The 21,150-nt window shown below is 41.6% G+C and overlaps 1 protein-coding gene across 1 annotated transcript; it reads right to left on the reverse strand.

The window, feature by feature from the left end:
* Positions 1-636: 636 nt before the first annotated feature.
* Positions 637-20,929, reverse strand: PPP1R2 (protein phosphatase 1 regulatory inhibitor subunit 2). Its single transcript, XM_075268581.1, has 6 exons — positions 20,715-20,929; positions 16,861-16,968; positions 13,407-13,493; positions 12,981-13,075; positions 7,053-7,205; positions 637-4,853 (listed from the first exon to the last, which is right to left on the reverse strand). Exons 1-6 carry the CDS (start codon positions 20,831-20,833, stop codon positions 4,816-4,818), a joined length of 600 nt encoding a protein of 199 aa, XP_075124682.1. The 5' UTR covers positions 20,834-20,929; the 3' UTR covers positions 637-4,815.
* Positions 20,930-21,150: the final 221 nt, after the last annotated feature.

Here is a 21,150-nt window from a genome sequence, read left to right on the forward strand (position 1 = left end):
GTTTTTACTGTATGAAGTGACACATCAGATTTGAAAAATTCAGCTGTTGGGAAGTCAAAAACTAGCTGCAGCAGGAAAGGGTTAATAATCAATTTTCCCGGTCTTGGGTAACTTTATCCTTTATATTCGTTTCATTACAAGATAGCTCAGACTTGAAGTGCCAGAGTCTTCGGTTCAAATCCATCCAAGGACAACATCTTAGTGATCAGTTGTTCAAATGAATGGAAAATGATCTCTAGTGGCACACCTAGGTCACTGCACGGTGCATGGAGCCCCCGGTTTCCAGCTCCTTACACTGTGCAGTGAACCCAATCTCCATTTAATGATCTATCCTAAAGAGAAGTCATCAACGTTTAGTTTTGGAGAGCCCCTTTAAATGACTGACATCTTCAGACGCTAAGAACTGGAGCAGATTTCAGGTGTTAGTTTGGAATCTTCTGGTATTTGCAATGGTAAAATGTGTCTGGCTATGAAGACTGATACCAGCAGGGGTTTCATAAACGTGCCTCATTGTTTCCTGTTATTTTCATCAAATAAAACATATACCACAACAGCCAAATGTGAACAAAACAAAAATAACTTAGCATTAACAAAACCATAAAGTATCTATAATGTACAATAAATGAACTGCCAAGATGCCCCTTCTTATCTTTTATTAACACACACATAATATACAGGATTCACTCTCTAGATGGTTCAGTAGGTTAGGCTTCTGCTAAGCAGCCCTACATAAGCTGGATATGTCTCGGACTACAAGAAAGCGTATGTCTTCAGTATACACACTAATCCAAAAACAAAGAGTCAATGTTGTCTTCAACAAAGAGATTCTAACTGTGTTGTAGTGCTAGTTGGATCTGGCTGGTTCCTATGGGCAACACAGTAATAGGTTTTATACATATTATATGTATAAAGAGAATATCATTTACCGTAAATATAATAGAAGAAGAAAAAAAAAAAAAAAGGAGGGGAGGAAATGTTTAAACTGGAATTCTGTATAATTTAAAATGTCTATCCTCACAGGTATGTGTATAGCAAAAGAACATGCCTTCTAAGGAACTTAAAAATTATTACATCAATTGTCAGCGTGCTAAAAATATTCCATATATTATTTTATTCTGGCCTTGTGCTCGAAAGTGCTGAAGAAAAAAAAAAAAAAACATGTCCTTTGAATAAAGTGTTACTTCATATGACAAGGCCTTAGCTGATGTATACCCGGGGAACAGTTTTTATGGTTTCCTCATGGACTTAAGCCTACTGAGAGATCCGTGAAATGTCCTGATAAGAAGACATTATTTAACACATCGGCCACATGGACTATTAACTAAATAGTTGTGTGAATAGATCTGTGGCTAGCACACGGCTGTGCGATCCTGTATTGTGAATAAGTACTAAATGTTTAAGCCTAGGTCTGCATTTAACCTTAAGGCCAACTTTGAGAAAACTCAGTTCTTTGGCCATGGCGAAAACTCAGCAGAAGAAAAAAAACCAAAAAACACCCTCTACATTTTACAGTACCTGCTCACGTGGATGGGATTCTGGCTATTCCCTTCCACACATTGCAGAAAAAAAAAAATGTGCAGCATAAAAGCTATGTTCTTAAAAACACTCATGTTTTTGAAAATGGCAGTATGTTAATTATATTGTGGAAATGCTGGTGGTTTCCGTTTACATATAATAGGGACAAATGGTCATGAAGGAAAACTGCAAAATCACGAAGGAAAAGCCCTGCTGGAAAAAAAACGTGATTCATTTCTCGCAGTGTTTTTTTTTTTGCTATACTTTGATAGGTGGGGTCTTAGGGAGCGTTCACACTACCGTCGGTGTCCGACATGTAGTGTCCGCTCCTAGTGTCCGCTCAAAATCTGTCACGGACACTAGATGTGTCCGTGACACCTGTCATTCAAATGAATGGGCATCGGGTGCGTTCTTTTGCACTCCGTGCCCGTCCTTCCCTGTCCCTGCATGCAGGGTTTTTCTGTCCGCTTGAGAAGTCGGACATCTTCTCTTGCGGACAGAGAATGACGGGCACGGAGTGCAAAAGAACGCACCCGATGCCCATTCATTTGAATGACAGGTGTCACGGACACATCTAGTGTCCGCTCCTAGTGTCCGTGACAGATTTTGAGCGGACACTAGGAGCGGACACTACATGTCGGACACCGACGGTAGTGTGAACGCCCCCTTAGCCCAATGGGAGTTTGTCACCAGGGTGAAGTATATTAAACCAGCAACACAAATAGCTCAGACTCACCTATGTCACAATGTAACACCCCCCACCCCCAACCATGAAAATTCATGCCTCCTTTGTAAGATATTAATTGCAAAATATGCAAAGTAGCAGTCTGAAGTACAGAGGGCAGTTCCATTGCTCCAAACTGCAAGAATACATGGCCAGCTGAGATTCAGTGTAACTCCCTGTCCCTCAAAGAAGGGAGGGAGAAATGAGGCCATATTAGAGCAGTGTGGAGCAACAGAGCAACCCTCAGTGCACAGTGTGAAATAAATTAGTATTTTGGCCACATAGTTACAACATTTCAGGGAAAAGGTGTCCCATTTACGTGACCCTCACATATCTGTGTTTCTGGTGACATACACCCTTTGTGAGGGGGTTCTCCAGAGAGCCTTTGAATAGTTACTTAGTCCAGGGCTTTAAGGCAGTGAAGCCAGGGGTTCCAGGCTGGTTCTGACCCTGGGTCATATAATTGGAACCAGAACTCTGCCCTAGAGTCACTCCACCTCCTCCCTCCTAAATACCTGTGGTATGGGGGCTGACAGTAACTACTCCAGCGCATTTAAATATATCAAAAAATACAAACAGCGCAGCCCAGACATTTAGTCCTTGCCTTTGTTTACGTAAGGTACAACAAGGGTGTTGTAAAGGGCAAAATCAATATGGTGGTGTTACAGTGTAAAGAAATGTTCAGAACGATGACAAAAAAACACAACAACTATTTTTTGGAAAGGTGTGTGTGTGTGTTTGTATAGGCCATTAAGAGACAACTGTCTCCCAACTCTGTCATTCACATATGGAAAAAAAACAATATTGCTTATTACAATAAGTTCTATCATGGGTGGCTGTGTCCTGTTCTTTGTACACACAGACAGCATACGGACACAATACAGATATTTGAATTAGGCCTCAGATTCCAGCATGCACAGATATAAAGACTTATTTGGCAGGTTGCCCACATTAGAGAGCTTACGGTTATGCCATTTCTTCCTCCTTTATACACAGTGTAGCAGAAAACTGAGTGCATTTCTAAAGCACTTTTACCCAATAACTTCACTGCAATTTTTATATGCAGCATGTTGTGTGCAAGTTTGCAAGGTAACAAAACCATAGTTGTAATTGGGCTTCTTGTGCACATAACTAAAGAAGCAGTTCTATAAGGCTAAAAAAAACCCCAAAACAAACACATCATCTCTTCAGCCGCTTAGCTCTACAGAATTAGTGACCACCAGTGGGTATGACTGTAGTAGTCAAATCTGAATTTCCATAAACTGATAGTTACACTTTACAGAGGACCTTTCACCACTTCCACCAGCTCCAGCTTTTTGCATCCTTTAATAGGCTCCGCTCCATGGATTTCAGTGCAGTTCCCACCATTCCTGATAGATTTGGTACCTAATATAATAAGCGTTTCTACTGTCAGTTTGTTGCTTCAGGGAGGAGCAGGAAAGTATATAGGATTCTCACCTAAGACCACCTAATTGACAGTAAACACAGCTTAACTAGCATATTAGACACTAAATCTAACTGCACTGATTACTCAGGAATGACGGGAGCTCAAGAAAAAGTTCCAACTGCACTGAGATCAATGGAGCAACGCATCAAAGGATGCAAAGAAAGTTGTGAAAGGTCCTCTAAGTAGCAATAACATTTTTGTTAAATGGGTTTAACATGGCTCTCTCCATTCCACAGTATCTGAATAACATTTATTTTAGGATATGCTATATATTTACCGGTATATAGTTTCCCATTGAACACACATTCGTAAAATCATCAGTGCATTACGTATACTGCTGTCCCACATAAGATTGTACTTGTACTCGTAAGCTGACCAGTTAAAGGCTGAAGTATGGATTTCTGATGGATAAGCTACAATAGCTCCGGACTGAATACACTGCAAGTCATACATGACATAATGAATAATACCATGCTCCAGTCCTTTGACATTCCTTGACTACAGCACTTGTTGGGTAATACACTTCCACAAGAATTCATTACAGAACTTCTCATCCTGACTCACTGAGTCTCTGAAGTCCATTAATCTAAAGAAAAGTAATATTGTGGAAAAATACTTCATTCATTTCATGGACCAGTACAATAAAATCTGACAAAATAAAACACAAGATTGTTTTTCAGCAAGAGTTGTGCGGTTGCTAACATGCAACCATTAGAATATCCAAACATGTGTCTGAATACAGTAAAATGGAGACTTTATTTTGTGCCTCAATGCGGTCTTCTTTTCTAATAGGCCACAAAATGAGAAAAAACGGTTTCAAAACCTTTAACAAAAGGCACCCACATGCAGAAAGCCATACATGAATCAAATGACAAACATATGGCATGTAACTGGCTATGAGTGTAAACCAATACTAGTATTCTTCTTTGCCAGCCTTGGAAACAAGATATGCCAGACAAGCTTGTAAATCATTAATCAGAATTGGCTTATTAATTAAGGGTCCTCACAACATAACATTGGCAACAGAAAAGCATCCTTCTGCCCTTCAGTCCATAGGTCTGCAGATCAGAGCTTGTGCAGTGGCGTGGCAATAAATAGACCTTTAGCAAGCGGTGCAGACTGGTGTTCTCTATAGCACTTGTTCATTACTCTGCATCTGGTCATGAGCTGAAAGAAAAGAAAAGAAATTTGTGGACATCGCAGGCAAGAACTGACTGGGATTTAATAACTGACTTCATTTCTTAGGTTATGTTCTCACTGAGCTTTTTGCAGACCAATTTTTAGGCGGAATCCGCTTTAGGGTAAGTTCACACAGAGATTTTTGGTCAGGATTTTGAGGCCGTATCTGCCTCAAAATCCTGACCAAAAGGATGGCTCCCATTGAAATCAATGGGAGCCGCTTAGGTCTCTTTCCTGGGAGCCGTTTCTTCTGGCTCATGGAAAAAAGTAGTAAGATGCTCATTCTTCAGGCCGTTTGGCCTTGCAATTCGGCCTGAAGACACTCCCTATGCCGGACTAGGCCCATTCATTGGGCCTAATCCGGAGCAGTGTGCGCGGCTGGATGCCAATGCAGTGCAACGGCTTTCAGTTGCAGATACCCGGTCTTTGGTACAGAACCTAAGGCGGCCTCTGCCTCAGGTTCCGAACCAAAAAACCGCATATGAACTTACCCTTAAAAACACCTCCCACTCATTTCACTGGGAGTTAATAGCAGTTCATTTCATCCAGCTGATTTTTTTCAGCTAGAGAAAAAAAAAAAAAAAGCGACATGATCCATCTTCAGGCGGATTCCACCCTTAAAATCAATGGGAGGTGGGAAAATACATTTTATACATGATTACATCGAATCATGTATAAAAATGCATCAAAAGACCATTTCCTAATAACTGAAGCAGATTTTTTCCACCTGCAAAAAAAAAATCTGTGTGTGAATATTCCCTTAGGTACAAATGATAGTTTTATTGTTAAGGCCCCACGGTTTTTGGTTTTTTTTAATATACATTTTCCATCTCTACCTTTTAAAATTCATAAGTTTTATATTTTCGGTTAACATGGTCATACCAAAGACTTATTCTTTGTGTGACGAGTGGGTACTTTGACTTGGCACACAGTTCTATCACTTTTTGTGTTTTTCTTAAGGTGTTAATGACATGACAACTTTGGTGTGCAGTGATTACAACTACTGCAATACCATATTAATATTGTTTTAGTTATCTTTTCACCCTTTTACTAAATAAACCAGGTTTAAAAAAAAAAAAAAGTAAACTTTTTATTTTTTTTACTTTTTTATTTTTTTGTTGAGCTATTTGGAGGTTGTGTTTTTCTTTGCGGAGCAAGTTGTAGTTTTCATTGGTACCATTTTCTGCTACATACAAGTTCTTGATCATTTTGTATTGCTTTTATTGGAGCGATGACCAAAACATTAATTTGCACATTGAAGTATTTTTATGATTTTACTGTATAGGATAAGTAGCCTTATTTTTAGATAGTTTGGACTTATAAGCCAGAGCCGGTAATGGAGTCAAAAGGAATGGGACATATAAAGGAAGGACTTAAAATTCTCCTTCCTGCATCATCCACTTCTGGCTTTGGTTTAAAAAGCAGCATCAAAAGCTGCATTGGCTACAGTGCAAGGACCTTTCATGGATTTTGGCACAGGCACTACTATATACTGCTGGAAAGCTGGCAGTGCGCTGAATTCAGCGCACTGTCGGCTTTCCCGATCTGTACCCCGGGTGAAGAACTATCGGTACCAGTACCGTAGCTCTTCATTGTAAGAAGGGCGTTTCTGACACTCTGTCAGGAAGTTCCTTCTCCACAGCAGCGCCTATCACGCTGTACAGGGTGAGCGGGGAGGAACGCCCCCCTCCCTCCTGATAATACTTGTCTATGGACGAGCAGGGTGTAAGAAAACTAACCTGCTATACCAGCTTCGGTACTGGGACCGTAAGCTCTTTACCCGGGGCACAGATCGGGAAAGCAGACAGTGCCCTGCATTCAGCGCACTGTCGGCTTTCCAGCAGTATATAGAACTACCTGTGCCCAAACCCATGAAAGGTCCTCTTTAAAGGGGTTATCCAGGCTTTTTTTATTTTTATTATTTATGCCCTAGGATAGGTCGTAAATATAAGATCAATAGGACCAATCATCTGTACCGAGCCTATCCAGTACAGACAAAGCTCTGTCCATTGTCTAGCAGCCCAAAGCCTTCACTGCAACTCAGCTTCCACTGACTTCACGTATAACCAATCCAGTATTTATACACTCCCTATCCTGAGGAAATTCCAGATAAAAATTAAGCCCAGACAGCCCTCTTTAAATGACTTAAACTGCAAAGTTTTCCAGTTAGTGACAGAGTGTACTTACCTTCTGTGTCAGTTATATCTTGCATTTCTTCATCTTCTTCATCCTCATCATCCTCCCCTGCAAGCTCTTTTGCTATTAACTGTCTGGCCAGTTTAATATTCATACCCTCATTGTAATGGTGCTTCCTTTTCATTTCAAACTCCTTTTTCTTTTCTAAAAGATGAATGAACAGAGAACAAATAAAGTTCCCCCAAAAAAAACAAACAAACAAAAAAAAAATATGTTTACCTGTTAAAATCACCATCATATTTAAGTTTACAAAAGTAAATAGCCCAAAAATGACAGATTAAGTGTATTGTATTTACCAATTCATTTTGGTTCTAAAACTTTCTGGATGTTGTGGAAACACGGGGGATATGTAATAAGATTGGTGTGGAATATGCCAGTCTTCATACCCCCGATACTGGCAGAAAGCTTATCTCATTTAGGACGAGACACATGACTCTTCGTAAATATGATGGCTCCTCCACCAGGCAGAGTGTCTGTGATGGAATATACACCAGTAGTTTGCCGGGGTAGGTTTCAAAGATTCTTTGCACCTCTAACCTGGTTAGAGGTGCAAACCACACCATGTTCACTTTCATGAGGTTTGCAAATTTTCTTTTAACCAAAAATTTAATCTAGACTTCACAATAAATCATCCCCATAGTGTTTTTTGGATCCTGCAGAAACACAAGTGTCAAAAACATTGTGCTTTATAGTCCCAGCAAAGTGAATGAGATTTCATTTAATATTATCCACACTTTGCAGAAAAAAAACATGCTTAAAAATTGACAAAGTGCATTTTTATATTGCATTTATACTAGGTTTTTCTTGCTTTTTCACTGCATTTCTACATTGTGTGCCATAACCTATGAAAAGGAGGGAAACATTTTTCCTATAGCTCAACCTACAATGCTTACTTCACATATTCCGCTGTAGCAGAGATGGGAAATCTAATTCATTTTGGAGATTAGTTCCTTATGATCTAGTTCATTGAAATGATGAGTTCACTTCGTTCATTATTTCTCTACTCTGGGATACAGATGAGAACATCTAACCTGTTCTACAAAATCACTACTAGCCCCTTGAAAGCGTTCTAGTTCTGTTAATATGATCATATGCATTTAATACGAGTGATCATTATGAATGTTTTATAAAGGATAAAATGACATATCACATGACAGCTGCGCGATGCTGACCTCTGTAAAGTTAATATTTTCATTATCAAATTTATAATGTAGAATTATGGTCTTGCAGCTTGGTGACACAGTATAGTAAACCATTGGATTTTATTAATAATAATAATTAATAATAATAATAATAATAATAATAACAGGGAAAATACCTGGTGGTGTGAACAGATCTATTGTACAGCATATAGCATGCTATGTAGCACTTAGCTATGTGTTCTAAGGAGGCTGATACTGAGTCTCATGTAACTTGATGAATGATGAAGGTGTAGTTCAATCTGATACATATGGCTGAGAACAGCAGCATCACCTACATAGTTAAATGTAACCCAGCAACCCTGACACACACGTTTTCTTCAGCGGTGCTCTAGGTGTGCTGAACGTCTGTGGAGAAAATCACATTCACCTGCAGATTTCCTCCACTTCAAATTTATGCTTAAAGCATATTGTTCTGCCCTTAACCTTGCCAAACAAGCCTATTTCACCGCTCTCATCTCTTCTCTCTCCAGTAACCCTAAAAGGGTTTTTGAAACTTTTCACTCCTTACTCACACCCAAGGTGCAGACACCATTCACAGACCTTAGTGCTGATGAACTGGCCACATATTTCCATGATAAAATTGATAAGATCCGTCAGGAAATAACTGCCCAATTCCCCGGTGGCATCGATTCCCACACCTACCATAGTACTGATCCCCTCACCAACCGCACTTCAGACTGTCCATTCTTATCTTTTGAACCTATTACAGAAGAGGAAGTCTCCCAGTTACTTTCTTCATCTCGCCCTTTGACCTGCAGTAGTGACCCCTTCCCCTGCCTCACCTTCTCCAATCTCTGTCGCCTGCTGTCATGACTTTCCTTACTAAAATATTTAACCTCTCTCTCTGTTCTGGAATTTTCCCATCCCCTTTCAAGCATGCTGTTATAACCCCGGTATTGAAAAAAATCCTCCCTGGACCTGTCCTGTGCTTCTAACTATTGACCCGTCTCTAACCTCCCCTGCATCTCTAAAATCTTGGAATACCTGGTCTATTCTCGTTTAATCCGCTATCTCTCTGCTTGACCCCTTACAATCTGGTTTCCGTGCTTTGCACTCTACTGAAACAGCCCTCACAAAAGTCTCCAATGATCTCCTGACGGCTAAATCTAATGGAGACTTCTCTCTTCTTATACTTTTGGACCTCTCTGCAGCATTCGACACTGTTGACCATCGCTTCCTCCTCACTATGCTCCGCTCAGTTGGCCTCAAGGACACTGCGCTCTCCTGGTTCTCCTCTTATCTCTCAGACCGCACTTTCAGTGTATCATTTGCGGGCTCTGTTTCTTCCCCTCTTTCCCTTGCTGTTGGGGTTCCTCAGGGCTCGGTCCTAGGCCCCCTGGTCTTCTCTCTCTATACAGCCCCCATTGGACAAACCATCACCAGATTTGGCTTCCGGTACCATCTTTATGCTTATGACACCCAATTATACACATCTTCCTGTTACATCACCCCCACACTAATAAAGAGCACCAGTGACTGTCTTTCTGCTGTCTCAAATATCATGTCTTCGCTCTAAGACTGAACTACTACAGTTCCCACCATCTAATAGATCTGTCCCTGATATATCCATTGCAGTCTCAGGGCTTACTATAACTCCTAGGCAGCATGCCCACTGCCTCAGGGTTATGTTTGACTCAGACCTTTCCTTCACCCCCCCATATCTAATCACTCGCACGCTCATGTCACCTCCACCTCAAAAACATCTCCAGAATACGCCCCTATTGTTGCTCTGATTCACTCTCGCCTTGACTACTGTAAGGGCTAGTTCACACGGGGACAAGGAGGTGCGGCAAAAAGCGCGGCAAGGTCCAAAAAACGCTTCCTAATTAGGAAGCGTTTTTTTCTAAACCAAAATAAGCCACACTTAATTTACGTGTGAACTAGCCCTAACTCCTTACTATTCGGTCTTCCCCTTACTAAACTCTCCCCTCTACAATCTACTGTGAATGCAGCGGCCAGGCTCATCTATCAGTCTAGACACTACAGCGTCTGGTCTGTGCCAGTCACTACATTGACTGCCTATTCGTTACAGAATAAAATATAAAGTTATCACTCATCCACAAGGCTCTCCATAATGCCGCACCTCCCTACATTTCCTCCATCATCTCTGTCTACCGCCCAACCTGTGCTCTCTGTTCACTCAATGACCTAACACTTACATCCTCTATTAGCAGAACTTCCCACGCTTGTATACAAGACTTCTCCCGAATTGCACTACTTCTCTGGAATGCTCTATCCTTGACAATCACATTAACTCCCAATTTCTACAGCTTCAAGCACAAACTAAAGACACATCTTTTCAGACAAGCCTATCACAATTTCTAAAATTAACCCTTCCCTGTTCCAGCTCCCACATTACCCCACATGATATGATGCCATTTCAGACTAACTTTATATGTCCAGGCAACATCCACATGTTAAAGGACACGACTGGTGATGGCTCATAAAGTTTTATATTTGTGTAATGATAGTAACCTCTATTACAAAATTGTCTGACCACTGTATAAAGCTCTTGTGAGCAGGGCCCTCAGTCCCATTGTGTGAAGTGCCTATTTCTTTTGTAATGTATCTTTTTGTCTGTATTTGAACCCTACAAATTGTAGTGCTGCTGAATATGTTGGCGCTATATAAATACCGTATTTTTCGGACTATAAGACGCACTGGACTAAGACTCACCTAGGTTTTAGAGGAGAAAAATAGGGAAAAAAAATTTTCAGGCAAAAAATGGTAAAATATTTCATGTATGGGAGTTGTAGTTTTGGAACAGCTGCAAGACCACATTGACAGGTGACCCTGCAGCTGTACGGGGATGTATAGGGCGTTTTTTTTGTGGGGCCAGGTGTACTTTTTAGTTATACCATTTTGGGAAATGTTTATTGCTTAGATCACCTTTTATTTAATTCAGAGGCAAAACAGAGAGAAAAACCCGGCGGTTTAGCACTTTTGATTTTGACGTTCACTGTACATAAAAATATTAGTAGACCGGGCATTTTCAGACACAGGGATACCTAATGTGTACGTTTCACAGTAATGTTATACTTTTATATGTATTATAGGGAAAGAAGGTGAACTTTTATTTATTTTATATTATATATTTTTTTTAAGTGTTTTTTTTTTTTTTTTTTACTAATTTTATTATCCCCCGCCTAGGGGGCTTGAACCTGCAATCATTTGATTGCAAGTCCCATAGACCGCAATACAAGTGTATTGCCGTCTATGGGAGATTCTATACATTACTATCGCGGAGTGTCATAGACCAGCCGCGATAGTAATATATATCTATGACAGGCCTGGGAGCCTTCATTAGGCTCCCGGCTGTCATCGGAACAGGTCGGCTCCTGCGGCCTCGCCGTGCAGGAGCCGGCCTGCATCACTAAAGGTATGGGGCCGGTGGGGACCGGCCCCGGGGCTAACTAACTGCCGGGACCTGCGGAGGAGGAGCGGATTTGCAGCATGGCCGCGCTACTGCCACCGCTGGTTTTCTTCAGCGGCAGGAGCGTGACAATCTGCAGGCCCCGACAGCTAAGACAGTCCCCGGCATCTGCTGTAATAGACCGGCGGATGCCGGGGAGTGTCTTAGCTGCCGGGGACTGTCTTAGCTGCCGGGGCCTGCAGATTGTCACGCTCCTGCCGCTGAAGAAAACCAGCGGTGGCAGTAGCGCGGCCATGCTGTAAATCCCCCCGCTCCTCCCCACATTCGGACTATAAGACGCACCCTCATTTTCCTCCGAAATTTGGGGGGAAAAAAGTGCGTCTTATAGTCCGTAAAATACGGTAAATAATAATAAATAATAATAATAATGTGGTACTGACTCATGGGGAATGTGTATGAGAGCTGATAAGCAGTGCAGCAGAACTGGCATATTTAGCATGCATTGACTGGACCTCTGGACTAACCAGATGATATCACAAAAAGAGACGAGTTGCATAATGCTACACACACAGAAGTTGTTGTTTGTTTTTGTTTTTTTTTAACTTTGAATCTTCAGCATTAGGAATCAAAAAGCAAGTAGTAGTTTGTTAGTGAGTGATTCTGCAAGAGCTGCTGTAATGTATCAATCCCTGGTGACCTAACATACTGGCCCAGATTTACTAATAATAAAGCAGCCTGAAAATATGCCAGACTTATTAAAATGATTAATGCTGTATGATATATATGGCAAATCCTTAGGCTGTCTAGTCTACGCTATACCACCTTTTTGTTGGTTTACTTTAAGGCAGAATTTTATTAAACAATCTTGGATAATTTTTGGCACAGCATGGCACATTTAAGAGACACAAAAATTTTATCTCAAATTAGATGCCCCAAGATATGCCATGTTTTAGACCAGTGTCTGGTCATAACTACAATCCGAAGTCTGGGCCAATAACTAAAAAATTGTGTAATGCAGGAAAATAATTAGTGAATCAATAAGATCAATCTAAAACGATCTGACTGCAAGCATGAAGAGACTCAGTTGCATTGTGCACTTGCCAAGGTGAACATCTGACCAACGCCCGGTGAGTGTTGGGCAGGGGTCCTATTCTAATATACTGTATACATTCTGGATGTCAGACAGTTGCCTTAGCAATTACCATCCAGCATGCTGTCTCTCCACTCCCTATGTTAGTTTGGACGAGATAGCATTCCTAGACAACACCTTTAGAGAGGATTAACAGGTAAGATCCAAAGGTATTGTCATATTAGGGGGGAAAAAAATAATATAATTAACAGTACCTCTCTCTTCCGGTGTCAACTCCTCATCTTCTTCTTCTTCACTACTCTCTTCTTGTGCCAAAAATTTGGGATCTGTTCCTTCTGCTGCTTCCAACCTAAAGACAGACTAGCCGTTTACAAACTTCCAGTTGTAAAAAGTAACTAAATAAGGAATATTTCACACCAATTTCTAATGTGCGAGTATTTAAAAGTCTGCTCATATGCCTTTATAGTTTCAGTACATTACAATGGTATAACCTATAGATTAGTCCCGCGAAATACATCCATAGGCTTACTGACAAGGACTAAGCATGGCATTGATCCTACACATCATATTATTCCTGGAATTCAAACTGCATGTGCTTGGTTAGCACACAGGACACATGCACGGGATAAAGAAATAGTTCACTGTGTGCATCTACCTATAAGATAACCAGCAATGCTTACTTTTTAGCCAAGACGTCAGCCGTTAATGCTTCATTGCACTCTGAATCACTCATGGCTCCTTCATCATCGTCATCATCACCAACCATTCTGCGTACGGAGAAGATTAAAGAATTCAAGTTATGGTTAACACAAAGTCTGCCTGATCAGTGTCTTATCAAATAGAATCATTTGGTTTGTTGTAATGCAGTCTATAGATCTCTTAGGAATTAACATGTTTTCACCGATCCCAATGCTACCCAGTTGCAGAAGGAATGTCATAGAACAGCAGCATAACCAATTTTTATATAGTTTTGTGAGAAAAGATGCAGCAGAACTTCCATTCTACATACTTGCCTGTACTCCTTTATCAAAGCAGTATTTCACTACAGTAATACAGTCCCCTAAACCTCCTCTTACAAATAATCAGATACCATTATATTCAGTAATAAAATATATATACTTCTACCTATTGTAAATCTGAATATTACATAAATAGCTGTAGTGCTAATCTTTCAGCCTCACCACTCTGGATTTCATAAACCTCATAGAATACAGCTAAATAAGATTACCATGCAATAAAGGACATTAGAAGGTTTTGTTGCGCTGCTGGTTAGCTACAGGAGGGGATTTATAATGTGAAAGTGACTAAGGGGACACACTTTGGTTGTTTGTTTTCCCTCTGAAAAGTAGGGCTGGTCCATCAATTTAATTTGATTAATTCACCCTTATGGAGTCTGAAGATTCTGTTTAACAGATTTTTTTAAAATAGATTTTTAGCTATCTTAGGGTGCGTTCACACTACCGCCACTGTCCACCTAGGGGTTTCTGTCCTAAACCCCCAGAGAAACTGGACATGGGACGGCTTGCCAGCAGTCAGCTTTAAATCCCATTCATTTGGGGTTTTAAAGCAAACCGCTGGTGTCCGTATGCAGCGTCTCCGCTTGGAAACAGTTTTTTTTTTTTTTTTTTTGCACACACACACAAAGTCCTGCATGTACAAGTTTGTATCCATGCCCTCCCCTCACCCCCTCCCAAAGGGAGGGGGGGGGGGGGGTTCCAGGCAGAGAGGCTGCATTGGCAGTTTGCTTTAAAAATCCATTGAATGGGATGTAAAACTGACCCCCGGCAAGCCATCTCCTGTCCAGTTTCTCCAGGGTTCAGGACAGAAACCTCTGGACGGACAGCGGCGGTAGTGTGAACCCCACTTTAAAATGTTTTTCTGCTCTTCTCCCTACATGCTCTAGGAAGACCTCAGCTCTGAGTGGTTATCTGCCAGTCACCGCTGCAGCCTACAGCACTATATTAGGCTATATTGGTACTACGTACAAGAGAAAAAACCTTCCCTCAACAGATTCTGTGCTGCTAACTATTGACCCATCTCTAACCACCTCTTCACCTAGGCAGGCTTATCGCATGACCTGATCAAATTGTTCTACACCTCTGTAAACTACAATTACATTTCTTATCTTATTCTATCCTTCCTCCTCTATTTCTTAAATCCAGACCCCATCCATCTAGAAGCTGCACTCCTTGCACTTTATATCTGTATATTTACCAGCTGATGACAACTCATACAGCCTCAGCTATATGACCTTATTTATTAAAAGACGGCTTGTACCATACAATGCCCTCTCACCTCTTGTATCTCTCCATTTCCTCATAAAATGTAAGCTCTCGCGAGCAGGGCCCTCACGCCTATTGTTTGATATGTTTATTTCTTTGTCACATTGTAATGTCTCATATGGTCTGTTCATGTGTCCTGATTTGTAAAGTACTGCGGAATATGTTGGCGCTATACAAATAAAGTTACTATTATTGTATTGGACAGAGAAGGACATTTGATCCTGCTGCAAATCCGGGGTATGAAATGTTAGTAATTGACTATAGCTCCTGTTAACTTGTTCCCCATAAACAGGTTTACGGAAGTGTGCACTTCTTGCTGGCAGCATTTGGGTGGTGACACACATGATGTAACCTGATCCCTGATCCTGTCCTGGCCACCAGTGTTTCATTTCAATGCAAGCAAAACACAGATAAAGTTCATCTGCTTTTCACAACAGGCCGTGTAGTTTTGGTGTTACTGCACAGCCTATAATAGTAAGCAGATGAAATACATCAGTTTTTTATTTGCAAGGAAAAAAAAAATACTAACAGCTGGAACATGATGAATCCCAGGTTACATCATGTGTCACCCCTAGAGATGAGCGAGTAGTATTCGATCGAATACCTCGCTCCCATAGGAATGCATGTAAGCGGCAGAACACCAAGGGGTTAGGCGCATCAAATATTCTATTCGAATATTCTCATCTCTAGTCACCCCCTTTTGCAGGGACATTGGATCTGCACTTTGACAGATACCGCATGCCAGGGCTTTTGATCATGGGAATTGATTGTAGCTTCTGTTTTCTGCCACTGGTGGAGAAAAGGTTAACTGGAGCGGCACTCAGGTAATATCATTGTAAACATTACCATGCACTCCTGGCCAGCAAGTATTTACAAGGGATTCTACATATGAGCAGTGAGAGATCAGAGGACGACACTGGATGCTGCCACACACTGATATGTTAAATAGTAGAAGTTCCTTATAGTTACTAGTATAATGTTCCATAATGGCAAGGAACAGTTTAAGGCTAAGTTCACACGGGGGGCGGAATTTGGCACCAGGGTCAAAACCCACCTGCCACGACTATTGCGGTTGCAGCTTCCCCCTCCGGAGTCGGCTGAAATGAATGGGCCGACTCCGGAGGTTGCTGCCGCTAGGCAGCTATGTCTAGGATGGCAGAGTCTATGAAAGATGCATTTGCTTTGTTTAACCCCTTCCCTGCCTGCCATTCATTTTCAATTGGGGGCTGGACCTTTCAAAGAATTATATCATTCACAGTTCAGAGACCCGTCAGCCAGGGTCGGATATATTCCAGGCAGGCTTCCTCCTCCCACGACATCCTATAATCAATGGTTTATTAACTAGAATCATAGTTGTTTCATTTAAAAATAAATAAAAAATTGAAACAAAACAAGCCACAATATGATACACATTAAAAAGCTACACACGCCTGGAAGTTTAAAGGGGAAAAAATAGATATAAATGTATATTGCAGGAATCAGCAATATAAAAGTGTGCATAAACAAAGGAAATTTATAATAATCGCCCTATTAATGCATGAATTATATTATTTTGCCAAAATCATAGAGGACGCTAATCCTATTACGCTAAGTAGAAATTTAGGATTTATAAAGAAATTTCCAACCGGAGAATACCTATTAACCAGATATTGTCATAAACCATTAGATAATGTTTGACTTAGACTCAGAGCTAGTGTTGCACATAAACAGAGCAATTCCAAGGTAGTATATAGCTCATTGAAGATGATGCAAAAAATCGGGTATGCATGTCAGCAGCAAGTCCCAAAAGGTGCGTACTGGCTAAGCTGTCCACTGGCTGCAGATGAACTATTACTGGATACACTACTGTTACCTGTGGTAGGGAGTACTTGGTTCATCTATTTTCATTAGGCCATAGTCCTTATCAGAAGGATGATACGTTGCAAGAATGTTCATTTCATCCCATTTCTGTGACTTCTTACTGTAAAAGAAAATGTACAAATGTAACCATGCAAAGAATTACCGGTAAAAATCTCCAAGCCCCTATATTGTTAAAGGATAAAAGGCAAAGGAAGAATTAGTAGTAACACGAAAAAGAAGAAAAATCAGCACTTATTTCTGGCTCTGTATATGAAGAAAACTGACCAGTGTCCACAAAGGATTTCTGGAATAAAATAAAAATGTCAGGCTAAAGGAACATAATACAAAGTGATGAACCCAAAAACAAGATAATGAGATTATTATTCATTTATGTCTGGATAAGAGAAGGTAATGGATTCATAGATGGCTTTCCCACTAAAGGTATAACACAGCATTCTGCTTGGAGAACATTGGCACAGACAAAGAGGTTTCTCCGACCTCACATTTGACACGGAACATAAGTGACCGTCTCCACTGAGCTATGTAGTGATCACATAGACACAGCTTATGTACCTGTGTGATCACAGAGAGGTTGTAGTGCCTCTTTGTAAAGCTACCATGGAGAGGAGTGATCTGGGAATATACAATGGTCTATCCTTAGGAAGTAAGTTAGTGCCAACCACTAAGACCCCAACTATCAGGAAAACAAAGGATTTATGGCACTTCCGTATATAATGTGCCCTCAGTGTAAACTGATGCATATGTGGTACATCCTGCTGTGTCTGAAATTGAACCCCATATACGAGACAAACTTGAAAATTTTCTATGTAGAGATCGATGTTGAGCTAAAGTAGCAGCAGCTGTTCTAGTACTTCTGAGCAGAATAAATAATCTGCACATTAGTAATGTACCCTGTTATATCTAAGGAAACAATATAAGAAATAATGTAGCACCAAGTAGTGTTTAGTATTTAGACAAAAAAATTCATACACTGATGGTGGGGTCTTTCTTACGAACAATCTCACCTTTGATCAGCAGCAATCTGACACTCTAAGGCCTCTGGAGCGTGAACATGTATTAACGGAATTAGCTGAAAGTTAAAGGGGTTGTCCGGGATAATTTTTTTTTTTTTTTTTTTAAAATACTGGGCAAGGGAAGATGGAAAAAAAACAAAACATACTCACCTGTCCTCAGGGCTCCTCAGTATCTCCCAGTGCGGTCCGGTTCTGCTGCTCCCATATTTTCTTCCAGCAGAAGTCCCCGCTGCATGTGACCGCTGAGACCAATCAGTGGCCTAAGGAAAGGGACACATGAGACGTCACAGTGTGGCATGGCCTTCTGCTGCTAGTTGGGAGTAGCAGTACTAGATGGAGTTGGGAGACACCAGAGCACCAAGGACAGGCGAGTATTTAATTATTATTTTTTTTAATATATATTAGGCCGGAGAAAGTGAATAAAATAAAATAAACAAAAACAAAGTTAAAATTGGAAAATCTGACCTAAGTATTTAACACTTAGAAATCCCTTGTCAACCAATCATATCCCTCATTGTATATGCAGTAAAAAAAGGTTAAAAGGTGCTATGGGTAATTCTGGCACTGTCTGCACTAGTGACTCAATGGTCGACTATGGACATGGTAATGGCAAACATTTGTAACATGTTTTTTTTTTTTTTTCATGTAGATTGTGAGCCCCATATAGGGAATCACATTGTACTTTTTTTTCCTATCAGTATGTCTTAAAAATGGGAGGAAATCCACACAAACACAGGGAGAACATTCAAACTACTTGAATATTTTTGCTGCAAAAATCACAACAGAAACTGATGGCTCGGTTCTGGTTCACATCTATGTTCGGGTCATTCCATTCCCCTCTCCATATTGTAAGCCGATGGCTGGTCAGGTAATGGAGGGGGTGTACATCTCACCCAGACTACTAAGGTGGGTGAGATGAGAAAACTCCAGAAAGAACGTTTCTCAGTAGATAACTATTGTCTGCTGAGGGTTATTTCAGAGTTCCGGTTACTGGGCTGGATTTTTAGGAATGACAGGTAGGTTGGTAGTGGGACCTGTCATTCCATCCCCGTTCAGTCCACACTTTGGGGGATGTTCCGACAGCGACTCAACTGCAGAGAGTCTGCTGATCAAGGAAGGCTTAAGAAGCCAGCTCCAGTAGCAGACTGTGGGCAGCGAGCCAACAGAGAGGTCATATTTTTGGAGCTGTGTCCTGAATGATTCTACTGGCTTTTGGATTTCTGTTGTTCTAGATGAGGTAACCTATTCTATGTTTAGTTAGAGAGTAGCCAGGCAGGTATTTATTTTTGTATTGTTTCCTTATGTTGCTGCACTATATTTTTGAGTGAAAATAAACTCTACCTTTGTTTTGGACTAAAGAATCTGGACTTTTGTATCTATGCCACCCCACCTAGCAACCCCAGACCCTGACTGTATGAAAAATGCACTTTTCTAGCTGCACTTTTTCATGTGAAAACCACATGGATCCCATTATAGTCTATGAGGTCTGCCAGTTTCCAAAGGTAACTGCTGTTTTTATGCGGACTAGGTTTCCATTCTAGGGGACCCCATGCGTACTTCTGAGACCCGGTTCACTTCAGTGGTTGCTGCTGGTGCCCGCTGTGCTATGAACACATAGGTGAACAGCACTGATATTACGTGCAGAGAATTTTTATTTTTAAAGCAAAAAAAAAACCTGATGTGATAACTCTTAAAAACAATCCTTTTTTTATGCGCTGTTTTTAGCGAGGCCGGGTATTCTGTATTCTTAGTCAGTGTACTTTAAGGAGTTTCCTAAATATCACTGATCTCATATTGATGACCTAAGAATTTGAAATTGGTGAAAGTCCAAAACCTGGCACCCCCATAGATTAGCAGTTCTCAGCAGTTACAACACAGAAAATGGATCAGGAAGTAAATAGCCCCGTTCTCTGTGTAGTGGTCAGACCAGGTACTGCAGATCAGCTCTCAATCACTTGAATGGGGCCTGAGGTGTAGTGAGTCAATTCAGCCATTATACAGAGAACAGCAGGTGTCAGGCTGGTCTTACACGACCGTGTTGAATGTACGGTCCGCAAGTTGATGATCGGCAACATAGACTCCACAGATGTCCGTGTCCTGCCACACTTGCCCATAAAGTTCTAAGGGCGAGTCTGTGCAGTGCCGCAATTCATGGCTATTACGGGCAGGTCCTATAAATTGCGGACCACGGTTGCGGCCCGGCCACACCATGGATAAAATATCCGGTGGTGTAAGAGGCCACATTGAATATAATGTGTCCGCAACTGAAATCCCTCAATTGCGGACTTACTTTACGGCCGTATAAGACCAGCCTCAGTCCCCACAGATCTGATATTAGCATTTTAGCCTGGAAAACCCCTTTAATTTTTCCTTTACGGTCTCCTACTGAAATCCATGGGACTTTAATGTAGGATTTGGACACACCTGTTGTACCAATACACAGGCTGCTGTATCTGGAAGACACATGCAGTAAAAAAACAAACTTATGGCCAGAGATGAGCGGGACTCCATATGGTTTTTCGCTGCGATTTTTAGCGGGGAAAAAAAAAAACAAGGCAGTAATCGCATGAAGCAATCCCGGGAGTTTCAGGCTCCATGTGAATTGTGCAATGTGCATGACACAGAAGTTCCCCGCAGCCTTGGTGACACGGCCGGACTACTAGTGACAGTGGCCACTCATGGACAGAGCACTAAGTTCCGACACACACATCAGCTCTATGGAGACTTCCAAGTGCCCAGACCGGGAGCTGTCATTCCCCCGCTGCTGCCCCACCGCGCCCGCTCCTCCCCTCAGTCCCCTGAGCCCTCTTCCCCAGGTCAGGACCACTCCCACCTCTGGTCGTCATCTCTGTCCAGGCTCAGGTCCGCCTTGCTGACCACACGTACACCGGTGGCGGCGGAGCCCTTGTTCTTCAGAATGCCTTTAATGGGCCTGTGTGTTTGCGCCTCCATCCTCCGTGCCGGAGCAGAGTCCCGGGGTGAGAACACGCCCACCAGCACCGGCCGCGCTTCACCCTGTCAACGCCCGCTACGTCATCAGCGGCGGCATTCCTGACGTCATTTCCGACGTGACACTGTTAAGTTTGTAAACCTTCTGACGACCTGCCGCGCGGTGTAGTTCCCATGGAAACCATACACGATTTCTAAATACGGGACGTGCGCACGACCCGCTTCTCTCTACTTAGTATATGTAGGAGGGAAATTGCGGGCACCTCATAGGGTTGTAACGTGAGGACTTCAGGTGCTCCTTATCACGTATGTTGTGGTAA

The sequence above is a fragment of the Leptodactylus fuscus genome, chromosome 3 (genome assembly GCF_031893055.1).
Source record: "Leptodactylus fuscus isolate aLepFus1 chromosome 3, aLepFus1.hap2, whole genome shotgun sequence".
Taxonomy (NCBI): Eukaryota; Metazoa; Chordata; class Amphibia; order Anura; family Leptodactylidae; genus Leptodactylus; species Leptodactylus fuscus.